Here is an 18888-nt window from a genome sequence, read left to right on the forward strand (position 1 = left end):
ATTGTCCATAACAGTTTTAAAAAAAATGTATTTGTCAATGTATCAAGGAAAGCATTTTTCAGTTTTACTTATAATAGCACACTGCGGTGGTGGTGCTGCGGTAGCGTTGTCGCCTCACAGTTAGACGTTGCCCGTTCGATTCTCAGAGCGTCTTCTGTGTGGCGACATGTGTGAATGGGCGTTCCTTCGTTGAAGGTTGTGCGTTAGGCCCGGCAAGCTAGCTCATAAAACTCTACTGCCAATCAGCGGACCGGAGTTCCGCTGTGGCGACCCCTAACCAGGAAAAGCCGAAAGACACAAACAAACTTATAATAGCACTCCATCAAATGATAAAATGTAACATTATATCTATTGATGTTAATTGGTTGACCAACCCCATGAAAAGGAGTAGTGTCAACAAATATTTAATGCTACATAAAGCAGATTTTGCATTCATTCAGGAATCCCACTTAGTAACAGAAGCTCTAAACAAATTAACCTTTAAGGATTATAAGATTTTAAGTTCAAACTACAACCACAAAAGAAGAGGTTTCCTAATTTTACTCAGAAAAATCAATGAGAATTCAAGAAATAGTTGACTCGTACTCGAGCAATGTTGGTACACTTGCTTTAGTCATACTAAAACTAGATAAAAAGATGTCCACTTTTGCAAACACCTACTAGATACTGGGTATTGCGACTAAAACTGTGAAAAAACATTTAGATACCATAACATTAAAGTCTAAATGTGAGTTACAATTAGCAAGTGATTTTAATTGTATCTTGTCCTCCACTGATACTACAAGCTCTAAGCCCTTCAAGGTGTCCCCTATTGCCTAGTACTTGAACAACTACATAAAAGACAGAAACCTAATTGACATTGATGACATAAAAATATTATCCTCCATGAAGTATCCTCACTACTCTTACAGATTTGGCACACAAAACAACATAGACAAAGTCTTTGTAACCAGTTCTTTACTGGCCAAAACTGATAATGTAATGTTGATATCATGCCCTATGTCTGACCACAATGCTGTCACATTCAATGTAACTCTTAGTACTGATCCCTTAAGCTTCTGCTAAAGGCTGCCTGCTTATCTAGTAACTGTACAAGGATTTAGAGTGGTTTCTAGATGAAATAAAGCTTCACCTAGACGCCAATAATAATGGAGAGTTTTCAGATATTATCCTATGGGACACTTTAAAAGTAGTCTTATATGGTAAAGTCAAAAGTTGATATATGAATAAAAGGAAAGAGTGGGATAAAAAAAACTGGTAGACATGCAGAAAGAAATGGATGAACCAAAACTAAAACATTACATGACAAATCTGCATTAGCTGACGTATGTAAACTGAACAAGGAATATCAGGATATCATGCAGCATAAAATATCAATAAATATGGAAAAAATCAGATCACAATGCTACTCAGTCCCAAGAGTATGCACAGGATTGCAATTAGATCTAAATATTTAAATAAAAAAAGTTATATAAAAGAAAAAATATAGACTAGAAATAATCAGAATATCAAAGTTACAGATCTAAAAAATATCTTGTGTTTTAAAAACCATTACAAGAATATTAATAATAACTCATCTACAAGTGATAAAAGTATAGACAACTCTCTGCTAATAATATTCAAAAGAAGCTATCCAAACACATATTAATAACTTAGATAAACCCTTTTTCTTTAAAGAACTAAAGGAACAAATAAAGACAAAAAAGGCACCAGGGCTGGATGGTCTAATTCCGGAATTTTACAAACTCTTACCTGAGAACATCTTGAAAAATCTTACTCAGTGCATTGCAAGAAGTTAAAACTACAGCAGACATCCCTCCCTTATGGAAATATTCTATCATCTCTCCCATCTTAAAACCAAATAAAGACCCCAACCTTTGCACATCATACAGGCCAATTTCTTTGCTTATCATTGATTGCAAGATATTCATGTCTATCTTAGCAGACAGATTAAATAATATTCTTTCAATATTAATTCATGACGACCAAACTGGCTTTAGCGAAAACAGAAAGGTACAAGACAATGTAATTAGATTACTGTCCTTAATAGACTTTGCAAACAAGAAAAAAAATAGCTTTCTGTTTTAAGCTTTGATATAGATAAAGCTTTCAACTCTGTAAGTTGGCCATATCTGTTTAAAGCTCTGCAAAGTACAGTTTCTCACCAAAGTTTATAGGATTCATTTAAAAAAATATGTGAAAAGCCCATAGCCTATGTAAAGATTGGATCTTATCTATCTAGCCCATTTAAAATATTAAGAGGTATTTAACAGGGGCGCCCCTTCTTCCCATTACTCTTTGCCATGGCTATTGAGCCTCTTGCAAATTATGACAGAAATAATGACAGCATTAAAGGATATAAAGTGTCAGACAAATTATCCCCCAAGATACAACTGTTTGCCGATGACCTACTAATAACTTTTAATGATACTGAAAATTCAGTAGATCACGTTAAATAATCTAGACTTCTTTGCAAACATCTCTGGTCTAAAATTCAATCACAACAAAACTTAGGCACTTCTACTGAATAAAAATGTTACTATGAAACATAGATCAAAAAGCAACATAAACTGGGGGAGGGCATGCATAGTAAATGTCTAAGTATCATTATTGAATCCAGTTATAAAAAAATAACTCATCTAATTAATTACAACTTATGAACTCAGTTGCTAGTCTAATAGACAGTTGGAACAGACTCCTCTTCAAATGTGAAGACAGACTAACTTTAATCAAAATGATACTGTTATTTAAAATCTTATTCATTGGCCAAGCTCTAATAATTCCCCCACCTTCAAAATTAAACAGAAAATTAATAACTTATTACTCAACTTCCTTTGGTATCCCAAAAAAGCAAGAATTTCTCTTCACTGGCATATCTTAAGCTGGGATAAAGGGAGGTGTACGGTTTCCAAATATTAATTTTTATTTAAACTCTGCATTTATTAACATAGTGTTGCTTTGGAATAATACTACTTATAGATCATATTGAAAATCAATACATGAAACCTTACTTCTAAATAGTAATAGCACATTGCTTGAACCATATACTCAAATAAATAGAAACATCTTTATATGGATTTTAAAAATATGCATTTAAAGTGAAAGGTCAAAACTTGTTCTCATACCTCTTATAAACCAAATATTGCTGTTTAAAAAGCTTATGTTTTCTAATCAATTTATTAAGAATTTATTAATAATTATGTTTCCTATTGCTGACACAAATGAATGTTTGATAGTTTTTGATACTCAGAAAATGTTAGAATTTAAGAAGGGTGATATTATATTGGAATCAATTTCTCTCAGCTAATAAAATAAGTTCTGCAGACTTATTTCATCAGGAGATACAGTTTGCAAAATTGCAATTGGCTGGACCTCCAAATTGTAAGGATTTTGTACATACTAAGCTTGTACTGTCATTAGAGGCATACTATGAGTAACTTGAAAATCTTGGATTTTTATCTTGGTTATTAATAGCTCACCCAAGAACACTTCATACACATCTGTTATTTATAAAATTCTCAGTAATGATTTTAGCAAAACAGATGTTTCTTTTTCGAATTATTCAAGTGAAGTTAATAGACAAGTATTCTCAGAAAAAGATGAAAAAAAACTTTGTTTACAGTCGGTGAAGGAATCCACATCTTCCCTGTTCTGGTGTGTATACACATGGAAATTTTTACATAGATGTTTTTTCACTCCACATAGATTAGCAATAATGTACAAGAAAGATGAAATGAAATGCTGGAGATGTGGACACCCTGATGCTGACTGGATACATATGGTTGTTAATTGCAAAATAAGTTCCCCACTTTGATAAGACTTTAAATATCTTTGTAAAGCTCTATGGAATGACAACTGTAGAATTTTTGACTCCCTTATCCTTTTCAATGTTCCTGTTCCTGAAGTCATTCCTAAAAAACAAAAAATTTTGCTATGGTCTATCCTTTCTATAGCAAGGAAAATTGTTACTAAAAATTGTAAATCCCAGTCTATTCTTTTCTTTAAAGTTGAGTTTATTCATCTTGCGAAATACATTTGTAAGAATAAGATTGCTACTATAAAAGCAAGGACTAACAGCACAACTCATCATTTAATTGCTTGGACAAAATTGTTTAATGTGTTATGAGAAATATTAAGTGTTCTCCTATGTATATTGCGTTTTAGTTGTTATGGATAGTGTATATGGTTTATTTGTTTTTTTCTTGTTACTATACTGTTATGCTACTGTGTTATTAAATGAATAAAAACTTTTTGAAAAAAAAAAGAGCACGGCAGTAAAAAAGATTCTTCATAAACAAATTTTTTTTTTTTTTTTATTTATTTTATTTTACATTTGGTGACCGGGCTAGTCTAGCTGGACAAATATCCGTTTTCAGTAGAGGCCCGGGGAGAAAAGCTCCAATTACAGAATTACAAAAATTAAAAAATATCATTAACAATAAAAGATAATAAGCAACATAAAATAGGTACAAAGATATACATTTGTATGAATTTAACAATAAAAAAGCCAAAAAAAAGCAGAACCAAAATCTGTCAGAAAATTAGTTGTTTAACAGTCATGGATTAAGGAACACATCCAGTTAGATACTAAACAACATTCAATATGTGCTAGAGAGAGAGAGAAAAAAAAATGTTAGAGGCAATCTAAAGATAAATTCTGTCTACAATAAAAGTTAGTTTTATAGTGGGAAAGTTAGGAGTAAATGCAAGGGGGAAAGTAGTGAGTAGATCAGAAGTAGTTTCAGTCAGGATTAGTACAAGGGCATAGCCATTGAGTTTTTAGATGTTCTTTGATATGTTTCTTGAAAAGGAATGTAGAGTCTAGGTTTGCTATTTCCTGAGGAAGTTGATTCCAGATTTTCCCTACAGCATTTGAAAATAATGAGTCTCCAGCTTTATTCTTTGATTTGGTTAAGGCTACAAGGAGTTTATTAGCCGACCGTAGTGTCCCACCAAATCAGAAAGCCTCAGGTTGATATTTTAGGCTGTTTTTAGTTTCAGAAAGGTAAAGGAATTATAGGCTTTACTTTCTATGATTGGCATAAATAACTCATCCCCATAAAAAAACTTTCAGATGGTCATGATGTAGTCCATTCTTCACTCCTGTCAGATGAAGACTAGATGTTCTCTTTGGAACACCAGGATGCTTCACCAAACCACTGCCATGTTACTGGTATGGATGGCTATAGAAGTTTGAGACACAAACTTGCCAGAGAGTCCAAGAGGTTTCAGTACTTCAGTGTAGGCGCTGTCCATTATCAGTTCCAGGTCCTTCCATTTGATCTCACTTTTGGTCTCCAGGGTGTCCACCAAATGCATGTCTCATTGCAGCAAACTAGTGGCTGCAAGGCTAATGGTGTTTCTTTATCTGAGACACAGGAATCTAGTTGTCCCACCATGAAACACGGTGACCATTGCTCAGGAGTCTGTTAAAAGTATGCATTCTTACAGTGGCTGCCTTCATGAACATCTTTTCTTTGGGTGGGGAGAGCATGTCATGGGAGGACTGGCCAAGGTTTATGATCAGAGACAGAGGCCAGTTTGCACATCAGTGTTCTGGAGAAAAGTATAGTCCTCCTGACATTGTAGTTTTTTCAGAGTTCCCCATCTCAGACTTCTGTAGCTATCCATACCAGGAACATGGCAGTGGCCCCTATCTCAGACTTCTGTAGCTATCCATACCAGGAACATGGCAGTGGCCCCTATCTCAGACTTCTGTAGCTATCCATACCAGGAACATGGCAGTGGCCCCTATCTCAGACTTCTGTAGCTATCCATACCAGGAACATGGCAGTGGCTTGGTATTTGAACAACAGCGAGAGCTCACTGCTACCCTTTCTGTTGACAAGTGATAAGGGTACAGAAATGGGCTATGTTAGCAGGGCACTTTCTAATACCCAGTCATGTTTCTGAGGAAGCCAGGCACCTTGTACACAGGCTCAGTCACTGCTTACCGATGCCTCATGAATTGTCCCTCAGTCTGTTTATAGTTTGGAAGTGTATCCATCAAGGGAACCTTACTGAGACCTTTTTGCATCCGCAACCAACACCAAGTCTAGCAGCTTATTTTCCTTCATCCTGCTTCTAAGGGAGTATCTCAAGGATGCTCTCATTTAGAAATGACTCCTCAGGGCTACTTTACACTTTTAAATTTTCCCTTACAAGTTGATACAGAAAGCCAAGCAGACAAATTTCAAATTTCTGGTCATACCCCCCCCCCCCTTTTAGACCTCAACAACGGAGGTTTCTTATGCTCAGGCCTCTTCTTCTGTTGGAGTCTGTTCATCTGAAGTCCTTCAGAACCTACCTGACCCACCCATCTGGCAGGCCTGTCCCAGACCTTCATTCATTCATTCTGCCAAATCGTATGGTTATTGCAATTCAGTTAAAGGACTTGGCCTCTTCTGACCTCATCAGGGAAATCCAGATACTCATGTCTGCCCAGGGGTCAAATACTAGAAGAAACTACACAAGTCAATGTGCATCATTATACAATTTCTAACTTTCTTGAAGGTTCTAACACAGCATTAGCATCTTTGAGTATATGTAACACCTTTCTCATAGGTAAGATCCTCATCAATGTCCTGTCAATAATTCAGTTCTGCCATGGTATTTGTACTTTATGGAAATTGGCACATCCTTCCTTTGAGACAGCTGCTACAGCATAGTTGAAGTCTGCATCATGGATAGTGTTCTTTTGAGCGGCTATTACTTCACCTAGAAGTGTTTTTGAATTGCAAACTGTATGTTAATCATCTGTGCTTGATTTTCCACATGGGATGGGGTGTCATTTTGAACTAACCCTTCATTTATTCATAAGGTAGCCACTAAGACAAACCTCAGTCAGTCTGTTAGGTTGCTTGTATTGTTTTTAAATTACTGCAGCAGAGGCTAATATTTACTGCATTGTATAAGCGTCCACAGCCAGTTAAAATTTTATGTGGACAGAACCAAATGGAGACTTGCAGAGTTTTCCATCCTTTTATAATAAGAAATTGGGTTCTAAAGTTTAGCCAGATGACTGACTGATTCTACTAAATTAAAATAATATAGTAAACCTTTACTTTCTGTAACTAGAGATCACTCAACAAGGGAAGTGGCTACTTCTCAAGCCTTTTTCAAAAAATGCAGTCACAGATATTTGTGATCAAATAAGTGGGTGCCATTAAACACTCACAAGACACTACAAGTTTTATGTGGTCTTTAAATCCTGGTCTTATTTTGGGGCCACAGTTAGCAAAGTTGTGTTTCCATGCAGGTGACCACCTGGGAGGATAAGTTTGGTATTCTGTTGTATTGATGACAGGGATGGACCTCCTTGTACCAGATACACAAATTGTATTTACTTAGCATAAAAATCTGGATGTGCAATTGCATCCTTATCAGCATGCACACCCTTGTTCCCTTTGTCTAACTGCTGACATGTTCTAGAGGACTCATAGTGGATATTCTTTGTTTCTGCTTTGCCTTAGCTTGATATAAAAGATATCTTGAGAGGAAGCTACTTGCCCTTTTGCTCACTGTGGTAGCTCTTTCATTTCCTCTTAATGAGACTCCTACAGCTCATTTGTTCCTTGGAAGGAAAAGCTGTGGATATCAGGGGGTGGCTTTGTCATCTGTGTAGAGAGCCATGGATTTCCCTTTAAAACCTAACTTTCTTGTGCATTCTTATTGTCGCATAAGCAATTTGAAGGGGCACCAGTGTGGAGAACTCTGCAAAAATACACGGGAGCACAAGAGAGGATATGTAAATTCTGTACAGAAGACATCCCAGCCAAGGAATGAATTAGAGATCCAAGTGTTTGTAAGCAGCAAGGCCAGCCACTGCACCGGTACAGCGCCCCCACATTTAACTTGTAGGAACCATGGCATTACTTATTTCTTTGTGACATTAACTCTTTTAGTTAATTTTCCATTCATGGATGGACAGTTTATTTTAATCTACTCTTCTAATTAACATAAGAATTTAATATGACTAGATTAAAGGTGGGAAAAGTTTTAATATGATTTATTGTGGTCTTATTATTTTATATCACAAAAACCTGACATTTTAATAGGGGTGTGTACACTTTTTATATCCACTGTATATTACATATATTGGTAGTATAATTGCTGGGTTTCTCTTTGATAACATGCTGAAAGAATGTCGTCAGTTTACAACTTGATGCATTGATATCAAAATGCTGACCAAATTTCATATTTCTGTCAACCAAAATTTATAAATCATGTTAGTGCTTAGTTTCAATGATCCTGCAGTCATCCATTACTATGACAGCATTAACCTGTTTCTGCCATCCCTAATATGTTTGATTCGGATTTAGGTCCGATTTGGTGACCAACAAAGATCTTTAAAGAACTCCTGTATCTTAGCATGGTCTTCCTTATTTAGCAGTACAGGCTCTAGATTTGATATTGTCAACTAACACACCATACATGTCATAAATCCATACATCACTAAGACAAATAATGCCAATCCCATTATGGAGACATATGATACTAGGGTCTATATTATAACATCGAAGTTCAAAAACTTTGAATGTTATAATATCGAACCAAGTAGAGCGAACACTTGAAATAGCGAAGCTGCAGAACACCGAATACTTTCCTAGGGATAGTATTCAGTGGGCCTTTTCTGCAGCTTCGCTATTTCCTCAACTGAGGAGCGAAGGTTACGGACCGGGTTAAGGTAAGTGTGCGAATGAAGGTGAGTGTGCGATTGGGCATGGGTTACGTGAGTTAGGGCGCGGGTCAGGTAAATGTGCGATTGTGTGGACGTGAGGGATAGGGTGGGGTAGGTGAGTTAGAGTTAGGGAACGGGTAAGGTGAGTGTGCGATAGTTAGGGACCATAGGGTTAGGGTTGGGTTAAGGTAAGTGGGTAGCTAGTGGTGTATGTCTGGTTTAGTGTAGGGTTTTGTGAAGTGTATGTGTGTGGATTATTTATTTTGGTGTGCTGGAGTTGTGTATGTCTTTGTCAGAACAGCATTTTTTTTCCCTGGGAAAAACAATTGCTATTCTGACTGTTCGGTTTTCTGGTGTTTCGATTGAATGGGGTCGATATTATAACATTCAATGTTTTTAGACTTCAATGTTATAATATAGACCCATGATACTAACCGAATGTCTATTCAGTTCCTTCCTTCTCCTTATCTTCTATATAAGAAATAACAAAACATCTTTACTCTCATCTGTCTGACACCCGGACAGTCTCTGACCCATTCTACTGTTATATGGTTAACCAACAAATGAAGCGATTTTCCTAACAATATGATATGATCAGCAGTGAAAAAGTCCACTGAAGTGTAGCAAGGCGACAAGAAGATTCATATCCATGAAATGTGATACTTTTCCCAGATGCTAAAATCGTTTGTACAAGTAGACACTCCACGCATATAAGCTTGTTGTCTGTAGTATCATCCTGCACCATGTCAAAAGTTAAGACCATGTGTCAGGAATCGTAATTAATGAGGTGGCTGCCTTAATGTGTTTTTTTTATTAGCTACTCCGTTGTTCTTGATATTTCTGAATGTTTGTTAGCCTTTTGTAAGTAAAGAGGTGAGCAGGGACAGTCCACAATTGTTGTAGGAGTAATCCTAGAGAATTCTTGTGATTACCAAGTGATATTAACACTCCTCATGACAATTGTTTGGCCCAAGATGCTAAAAGTTAATCAGAGAAGTATGCTCTATTTCTTTTTTTTGCATTTTCAGACTGAAGCAACAGATAGGCTATTTCGAATAGCTATCTTTATCTGCTGTTGATTTGACTACCGGTACATCATATTAATTTTGCCATTGATAACTGAATTTGGTGCTTTTTACATCAGTATGACTGTACAGCCTGATCTTTTGTGTATATAAAGTCTGTATATGTAATAGCCTGTAGACTGGGACTCCTTTGAATAGATGAGATGCTAGCAATGCATCAGATATGTAGAGAGTATGAAACTTGGATCCATTAAGGTAAAAATGTGTTTGCATCAAATTTGTAGGTGGTATAAGACTTAAATCCTTTAAGTTAAAAATGTTTTTTTTTTGTATTTTGCTGGATGCAGTCCAAGCATACCTCTCAAACTCTTAGTGCAAGAAATATGGACAAAGCCCGAAAAAATAGGGACAGATTTTAAATATTGCTTTTATAAACACAGAAAGATGCTAGAGTAACAGGGTTTGTTTTAACATGTATTTTCTGTATGATTTGAAGTCTGAAACTCAAATGTATGTCATTATTTAGTGAATTCAGTCCTCAGATCATCCCTGTGATTTGCCATAAAACCACAAATTTTATGAGAAACCGACCAAAAACGTGAGCCAAAAATCTGAAAAGTTGAGAGGCATGAGTCCAAATGCTATGTGTGGCTTTTTAATGCCTTTATCTTTCTTCCATTATAGGCCACTTTCCTGTAAAATAAGAGCTTGTGTGCCACCTTGTACTCATGTCATTGGTTTCACACTTTCTTTTCAGTGAATAATAATAAAATGTGCTGCTTTGCAGATGCAGTTTGATCAGCTATAAATGGTTTATGGACGTGCCAATTACCAGTTTTGCTTCTAATACATTGGGCTTTTCTTTCTTTCAAAGTATGTATTGTAGAGTGATAACCGGAATGATGATGTGTAAGGAGGAGGAATCCAGTCCACCTCAGTGTATTCATGCACACGCCTCATGCTACCAAACACACACACACACACCTACTGTAGACACACCTACCATACACACACCTTGGGGCAGCTTAGAGCATCATTAGTCTTCCTACCAGAAAGTCATTGGGAAGTAGGAGGAAGCCAGAGACTTTGATGAAAAACTGCATTGATATAGTGGTACCATATCCAGGAAACTACATTGTCTTTTTTTTTATTATTATTACAACATTATCATTTAACTGTAGATAATATAAACCAGCAAAGAACAGACCGTGATCCCCACCTTTATAGAAATACATATAGTAAATAATATTAAAGAAAATGTGACCCAAAGATTATTAAGATGTTATGAGTCTTATTTCAAATGAGAAGAAAATGAAGTACTAAAATAAATTTATTTGGGGGAAAGTAGTATCAGATGGATTAGAGTAATACAAAATAATGCATAATTAAAAGTCAGGAGTGCAGCTTACCATTGTGGGATTTGGTACAATGCCTGGTGGTTAGTGATACCTAGCCATACATTAGGCAAAAGCCAGCAGGGGTTTATTTTATGTTCCCACTGATGAACTTAGCACTATTTGACTACCCAACCACAGTGCCCAGTTTACATCTGCAAAATTTAGAAATGAGCAACCATTTCTGAAATTGCTCTTTTAGGGATACTAAATTTTTAGTGCAACCTCAGAGTGAGTATATTAAGTAATCAGGAATGTGGGGTGCAGGAGGGACACAGCCTCCTACAAAAATAATGATTATTAATGTGTTCCTGTTATTCTTATATTTTATTATTAAGCTGGGTGACAGGACAGTCTGGTCAGAGAGTTTGGTGGTGATGAATTCATCAGCCGGACTGTAAAGTAGGTCCACCAGCAGTGATATCTTAATATTTATTAATGGGCACTAAGCAGTAAGACTCTTTAAATGTACGTTTTAAAAAAATTTACTTTTGTGAAAAAAATCCATAAGGCTTTGGACCTGCTCTGAATTGTAGCATTGCTTCATAAAAGACACACGGTACCACTGCAACCTGAAAACACATCTCAATAATAGTTGCATAGCTGTTGCTTGCCCAGTTCTGCATACCATTAACCAGTGCACTTCCAGCTACTTCAGGTCTTAATTAGAATTTATATGTCTATAAAATGAGTTTAGTCCATCAAAAGGTAACAGAAGAGCACAAAATAATGATATATAAATGATGTGCTGTGATTTCTACTTGTATGGACTGGAGATGATAACTTGCAGCAACAAATTCCTAATCAGTTTGTAGCAAGATGTTTAGAGCAATAACTGAGCAGAAATAATTTCCCACATTTCTTTTAGCTGACTGTAGAGGAACATTAGTACTGGTGAGCCAGGATGGAATTCAAAGGCCGCCCCTTCATTTCCCTCAAGGTGGGCATCTTCTTGCTTTTCTGTCTTGCCTAGAAAATGGACTGTTACCCCGGGGCCAATTGGATCCACCACTGTGGTCACAGCATGGAAAGGTAAAACTGGATACAATTTATTTTTGTCAGTAATCTATACTTAAAAATATATACCACACTGTCTGGTAACTACTAGGCCAAACTCCTGTTAATCCTTTTTCTGGCTTAAGAAGGATGACTTATGTAGCTTCAACGTATTTTAACTGTGAAACTGGGAGGATGTGGAAGGTGGCAGTTAGAAGAGCAATGGTCAGTAGAAAAGCTGGTGTGACCATTGGGATGTCACAGGTTTGGTGATAGTCCAATACGGATCAACATATTTCAGTGGCAGATTATACTGCAGCTAAATTTTTTGCTCAAGACTTGGTGAGGTGTGTGATACAACTTTTTCATCAAAAGTGAAAAAAAGTATTTATTTAAATACTGCTTAAATATTTTAGTTACACTTTTAAGTGACCTGTGTGGTGATACTTTTTTGTACTTCTCCACTTTTTATCTATGTTTTTGCCAAAAAAGTTCTGTTTGCCTTTTTTAGTTTGTTCTGGGACCTTAGTCTTGTAGCTTCATTTACAGTTGTGTGAAGATAGTATATCACTGCAAGATTTTAGCATTGCTTATCCATTATACAGCACTTCTAGTTCCATAAGTAAAATTACATGTAAAAGCTAGCTGTTTGTATTTTGAACCTAAACCTAGCCTGTGTCCTCAAGCAGTCTTGTAGCTTCTTTCACAGTTGTCAGGACTGTGATCTACTGCCAGATTTGAGCCTCATTTAGTCACTTATTACAGTGTTACTGGTAAATTTCTGCATAGTCTGGTGCCATAGTGTTGGTGGGATTGCAGTAGTGGCAGTATTGTGGAAGCTGCACCAGGATTTGTGCTTCAGTACTTTTTATAGCTGAGTAGACTTGCTTAAATTTTCATTTAATTATCTGATGCCATAGTCTGTGGTGAGATTATAGTAGTGGCAGTACTGTGAATTCCGCATCATTACTTGTGCTTCAGTTAATTTTATAGCTGTATATACCTGCTTAAAGTTGCATGCTAGTGTCTTTCTATTTACATTACTAATGTTTTCCCCAGTTTTTGTGTCTGCACCACCCCGTAACGACACATTAAGCTGAAAGTTTGTGAAATCCTAACCATAGGACTAGAGCTCCAGTATGAAACTTTCCCCAACCTTTCCTTCCTTCTCTTGTGGTTTTAAAAGGCTATGACTCTGGCTTCTGCCCCTTATGGTAATGTGATTTCCAAAGTCCCTCCCTCCCATGTTTCATTGCTATTGGCTTTTGCGTAACCTATTTAAATACTTTCCCACCCATTGTTTTCCATATATCCATAATAATAAGTGCCCACCCAACAAACCAGTGTTGCACTTAGTAAACCTTTCTTACTACAGATTTTTTCATGCTCATTTTCCCAGAGCGCCCATCTGCTTGATGATCTCACCACACGCTGAGGAGGTCCTGAGTTAATCTTGTTCCATCCTTGGCAGATAAGAAATTTATGTTATTGTTTTGCACTTCATTTAACAGTTTAGAGTGCTGCTGCTTTATTTTTTGCTTTATGTGTTGATTTTGCCCTTAAATCATTATAAAGATCCCTAATACATGAAACTGCCTTAAGTTGTTTCACTATAGCATTATACTCATAAGCAATCTTTTTTGGTGTTATTACATAAAGTAGTTGGCAGTGCCCTGTACAGACACAAGTGCTTATAAAGTAAATTTTATCTACAAAACTTCCCTCAGAACTGAAACCTGTAACTTAGTGTGGCTAAAACAATCCAATTGCACGGAGTTAAGCTTAGAGTAGCTAGTCTGCACATTAAACAGAACTACTATCAAATCTTAGCACAATCTAACCTAGTCTAGTTCCAAACCCCAGAGACCATTCAAAGAGATCTCTTTATAACCCAGTTCATGGCCTACAGTAGCCCACCCAAGTACAGCTCCGGACAACATGGATATGCAATTTCCAAATGTCTCCATAACTAGCTTAGTAGATATGAGCATCTTGAGACAATGTAGTAGTTGTCTTATGTTCACAGGCAACCATTTAATTCTTAAAGCAACAAACATAGGATTCAAGAGCAGCACCGACACAATTTTACTGGAGGCAAAAATCTCACATACAGACAAGATTGTCAGTAATGCACACACTAACTACATCCAGAACATATAGTGTCCACCACACACAGATCAGCTTATGCTGAGGCACTAAAAGGCAGTATTCCCAAACATCAAAGACCTTCTAAGCCTATAAACAGCAACATCTATCCTCAGCGGTCTCTAAAGCACTCACCAGTAGCAACACCAAACACCACATATATGCGTACAACCAGTGGATCCCCAAGAGCAAATTCCATAAGCCAGAAAACACATCACCCAGGACTCTTGTTATAAGGAGCTGCATTGTACGATGCACAGATGCCCCACTCACCAGAATGAGCAAGGAGAAAATAACAGCTATATGTTCTTCGAGTCTCACTGTTGCAGTCATCACACTTGGGTTATCTGCCTGCAGGTAGCCCTCAGTCGGCCCAAATACCAGAGTCTTAGGATTTCTGCATCGGATGCTGTCGCCTTTTCCATGACATCAGGTCATCAGGGGCATAAAACATGCAGCCGATGCCATTACATCAGCTTTTCTTGCCGCATGAGAGCTCGAAGCAGAAGCAGTTCACAAGTGCCAGTCGGCCACTTCCTGAAATTTTCGTTTTTCAAGTTTCAAAAATGAAGTCTTCTAAAGCTAAGTACCCCATTGGGGATCGTTTTTTCTTGCTCTAACCAATGTCAGAAAAAGTTAACAGTTGCCTTGCCTGTGGAAAGCAAATACCTCACAGAGATTTTCATTCTTACTGCGTCAGCTGTTTAGGCCCAGACCACGACGTCCTTCGTTGTCTGTTTTGTGCCTTGTTCAACGCCCAAACTATTTGTCATCAGGCTATTTTTGTCACTAAATTCTTCCGCTCTCGTTCAGCGTATTCCAAACTGGCTTTGATAAGCCATCTGACTACCGATCTTCCGAAAAAACACAAGGATAAAGACAGAGACAGACTGCATAGGTCCAAAACTGCTGACAAAGCTTCCGTTAAGCTAGTCGCCATTCCGCTGGTACTCAGTGAGGCACTTTCACAGCCCCTGTTACCCGCTTCTACAGATTTGCAGGCCAATACTGAGACCCATTCGGAGTCCAGTATGCAGCGAGATGCTTCTTCAACTATGGAACCTGCGGATGTCTCTACCTTGGATGGGTTCGGAGCCGCTGTGCACACACCGGCTTCTGAGGGTGTATTCAGACCTTCCGATGTTTGTATTAAACTGACTACTTTGTTAATGACTAAAACTACCAAATTTCTCAAGCCCAGCGTTTGCACTATGCCTAGGAAACTGACGACCAAAGCGCATTCTCAAGCTCCCATGCCACAGAAACAAATGCTTAGAATGGCTGAAGACCTTATTACTTTAATTAGGGGAAGCCAGCCTTCCCCCTCTAAATGACAACAAATTGATTTTCCTTCTGATTCTACAGACCATGAGTCCAATGACTCTGACCCCTGTGATTACCATGATATACCCTTATCTACCTGTGAGGACTCAGATGCAGAGGATTACATTCCCTCTGCCTCCCCCCAGAATATTTTTCTTTTGGTGAAACCTTGCATACCCTAAGAGAGCATTTCCGCTGGGAATGCCAGGACTACCCACAGTCCAAAAAGAGACTTGGGGAATTTTTAGACTTGCCTTAGCATAGGCATCTAGCTATACCCCCTGTCCTAGATATTGTAGATGATGTCTTCATGAAAATCAGTCTTACCCCTGATACTTTACCACCAGCTCCTAGAAAGCCTGACAGGTGCTACAGAGAGTACCTGACTCTCACAAATTTCTCTTTAAAAATCCCACTGTGGATTCAGAGACAATTTCCCAGGGACCTAAAGGTATTAAGGGTACTACAGCGAAAAACCCTACCCCTTCAGACAGGGATTTTGGGGCTTTAGACAGATGGGGTAAGAAGGTATATATGTCTCCAACTCTTGCCATCAGGGCCTTAAATTGCCAGTTTCACATGTTGAAGTACCAGCAGCATATTATGGAACTAATTAAATAAAAACATTTGTTGATTCCGGATTGTGCAGAAAATAAAGACTTACAAGAGTTAATGCATTCAGCAAACCAAGTTGGTAAACATACTTTGCAGTGTGGTTTTGATGCCTTAGAAGCATCTTGCAGGGCTGCTGTCACTGGGTCTGTTCTGAGAAGGCATGCTTGGCTGAAGGAACAAATCTTGCCAGACCATGTCAAAGCAAATTACTAGATGCTCCATTAAACCAAGGATGTTTATGTGGCTCAAAATCAGAAGAAGTTCTTAAAAAGATGGAGGAAAAAGCTAAAATTTATGCAAACTGTTAAAGATTTCTTACAGGTGCAGCCACCTAGATTCAGTAGGCATTGGCCTTCAAAAAACGGGTCATTTCCAGTTCCCTCCCAGACCTTCTCAGTCCAAACCCAGGGGCAACAGACCACAAAGACTACAGTCTCAGGGTATGCACAGATCTAAACAGAGTGCTCCCTTCTCAAAAACAGGGAGTGGTAAGCCACCCCCTTATGGAAAAAGTTCACAATGACTTGTCCTTCATCCTTCCCAGCCATGCCGAAGTACTTGCACCCCTAGGAGGAAAACTCGCCCTGCATGCAAAAAACTGGGAGTATATTACCCAGGACTGATGGGTCTTAAACATTGTATCCCAGGGATACAGATTCTACTTCCACTGACTGCCATCCCCAAGCGGATTGCCAGATCTTCCACCAAACCAGTGGGCAGAGGCCCAAGAGCAAGTACTTTCTCTTCTCAGTATCAGGGCTATTCAACCTGTTCCAACAGAGCAAAGGGGACAGGGTTTCTACTCCAGACTGTTCCTGGTGCCCAGAAAAGACAACTCTTGGCACCCTATTCTGGATCTGTTAACTCTCAACTCCTTCCTGGCGGTACCATAATTCAAAATGCTTACACTTTAGCAGCTGCTTCTTATGCTAGTCAAGGACTCCTGGCTAGTTACCTTAGACTTAAAAGAAGCTTATCTGCACATCCCCATAAGGGAATCTTGCAGGAAATATCTACGTTTTGGGGCAGGCTCTATGCACTATCAGTTCTCTGCACTTCCATTTGGCTTATCTACTGTGCCCAGGGTTTTCACAGTGCCTGGCTCCAGCCATTGCATACTGCAGGCAGAGAAATATTCAAATTTACCCATACTTGGACGATTGCCTGTTTCAGGTAGGCAGTCAAGAACTGCTACTTCAGTACCTGACATTTGTAAAGAGACTCCTAACTTCTCTGGGGTATACCATCAATAAAAAGAAATCACATCTGGTGCCCAGCCAAAAGATTGTATTCCTGAGAGCAAGCTTGAACACAACTTCCCAGATGGCATTCCTCACTCCAGAAAAGCAGGTTTATTTGACAAATTACTTATAACTACTGGCCACCCAAAACCAGCTATCTGCAAGAAAAAATACTGCAAGCCCTAGGGTTCATGGCCTCATGCATTCTACTAATTCCATATGCAAGACTGCATATGAGGAAACTTCAATGGTACTTAAAAAGTCTTTGGTGTCGACATTCTTAGGACCTGGAAACAGTGATTCCTGTCATTCCTTGCCTAAGGGCAGAGTTCCTTTGGTGGGCAGAGGCTTGCTACCACAACAAGGGACTCCCTTTCACTCAACCCTCCGCCACCCAAACCCTGACAACAGATACATCAGACTATGCATGGGGGGGTTCACATGGCAGGCAAATGCACTCAAGGCAAATGGAGCCCAGGACAAATTCACCTGCATATCAATCAAAGAGAAACATTAGCTGTACAGAATGCACTGACAGCCTTCAAATACCTTATGCCAGGACAACTCTTGATAAAGGCAGACAATTCCACAGTTATGTAGTACATAATCAAGCAGGGGGGAACTCATTCCTACCCACTCTGTAGGTTAGCCATGGCTCTGTGGAACACAGCCTTCAGCTATCAAGAGCACCTGCAAGCTCAGTTCCTGTCAGGCAAACAAAATTCACTGGCAGACAACTTAAGCAGAAATCTAATGGACCAACACGAGTGTAAACTGGAACCCTGCTCATTCAAACTTCTAATACACAGGTGGGGGACACCAGAAGTGGGCCTCTTTGCTTCCCCCCAAAACCATTAACTGAGCACATTTTGCACCAGAATTCCCCACAGCCAAGCATGGAAAGTGGATGTCCTATCCTTTACATGGGAAAACATCTCAATCTATGCCTTTCCCCCTCTGCTCCTCCTTTCAAAAGTACTACTCAAGATCAAACAGGACAGGCCAAGGACAATCCTTATTGCACCAGACTGACTACGTCAGCACTGGTACCCACTCCTACGCAGTCTGACAGCAGTGCCACCCTGGCACCTACATCAGACCCCCTCTCTGCTGTCCCAGCAGGAGGGACAGATTTTGCATCCTCATCTGCAAACCCTGAACCTGGCAGCCTGGCTTATTCCCTGAATACATCACCAGCAACCCTCAGCAAACAGGTGCTGGATGTTATCCTTGAGGCCAGGAGGCCTAGTACTAGGAAATCCTGTTCAGAAAAGTGGAAAAGATACTGTTCTTGGAGCCAGTCTCAAGGAAAGGACACAGCTGTTGCCACTTTACCTCAAATCCTAGATTATCTAGCAGAGCTGCTCCACAAAGGCCTAGCCTCATCAATTAAGATTCATGCCTCTGCCATCTCAGCTCATTACAATACTGAGACACCCCTCTTCTCTCACCCTCTGATCAAACAGTTC

General features: G+C 38.7%; 1 protein-coding gene across 2 annotated transcripts in view; it reads left to right on the top strand.

Moving 5' to 3' along the window:
• The window catches only part of SGSM2 (small G protein signaling modulator 2), a 1814022-nt gene that overhangs the window by 1456564 nt on the left and 338570 nt on the right, over positions 1 to 18888 (top strand). For both annotated transcript variants that reach the window (XM_044054411.1, XM_044054410.1), the window contains exon 10: positions 11968 to 12131. In XM_044054411.1, the coding sequence (XP_043910346.1) occupies positions 11968 to 12131 (164 nt within the window). The remainder of the gene's footprint in view (positions 1 to 11967; positions 12132 to 18888) is intronic.

The sequence above is a fragment of the Protopterus annectens genome, chromosome 13.part0 (genome assembly GCF_019279795.1).
Source record: "Protopterus annectens isolate FY-2018-M chromosome 13.part0, PAN1.0, whole genome shotgun sequence".
NCBI classification, from domain to species: domain Eukaryota; kingdom Metazoa; phylum Chordata; order Ceratodontiformes; family Protopteridae; genus Protopterus; species Protopterus annectens.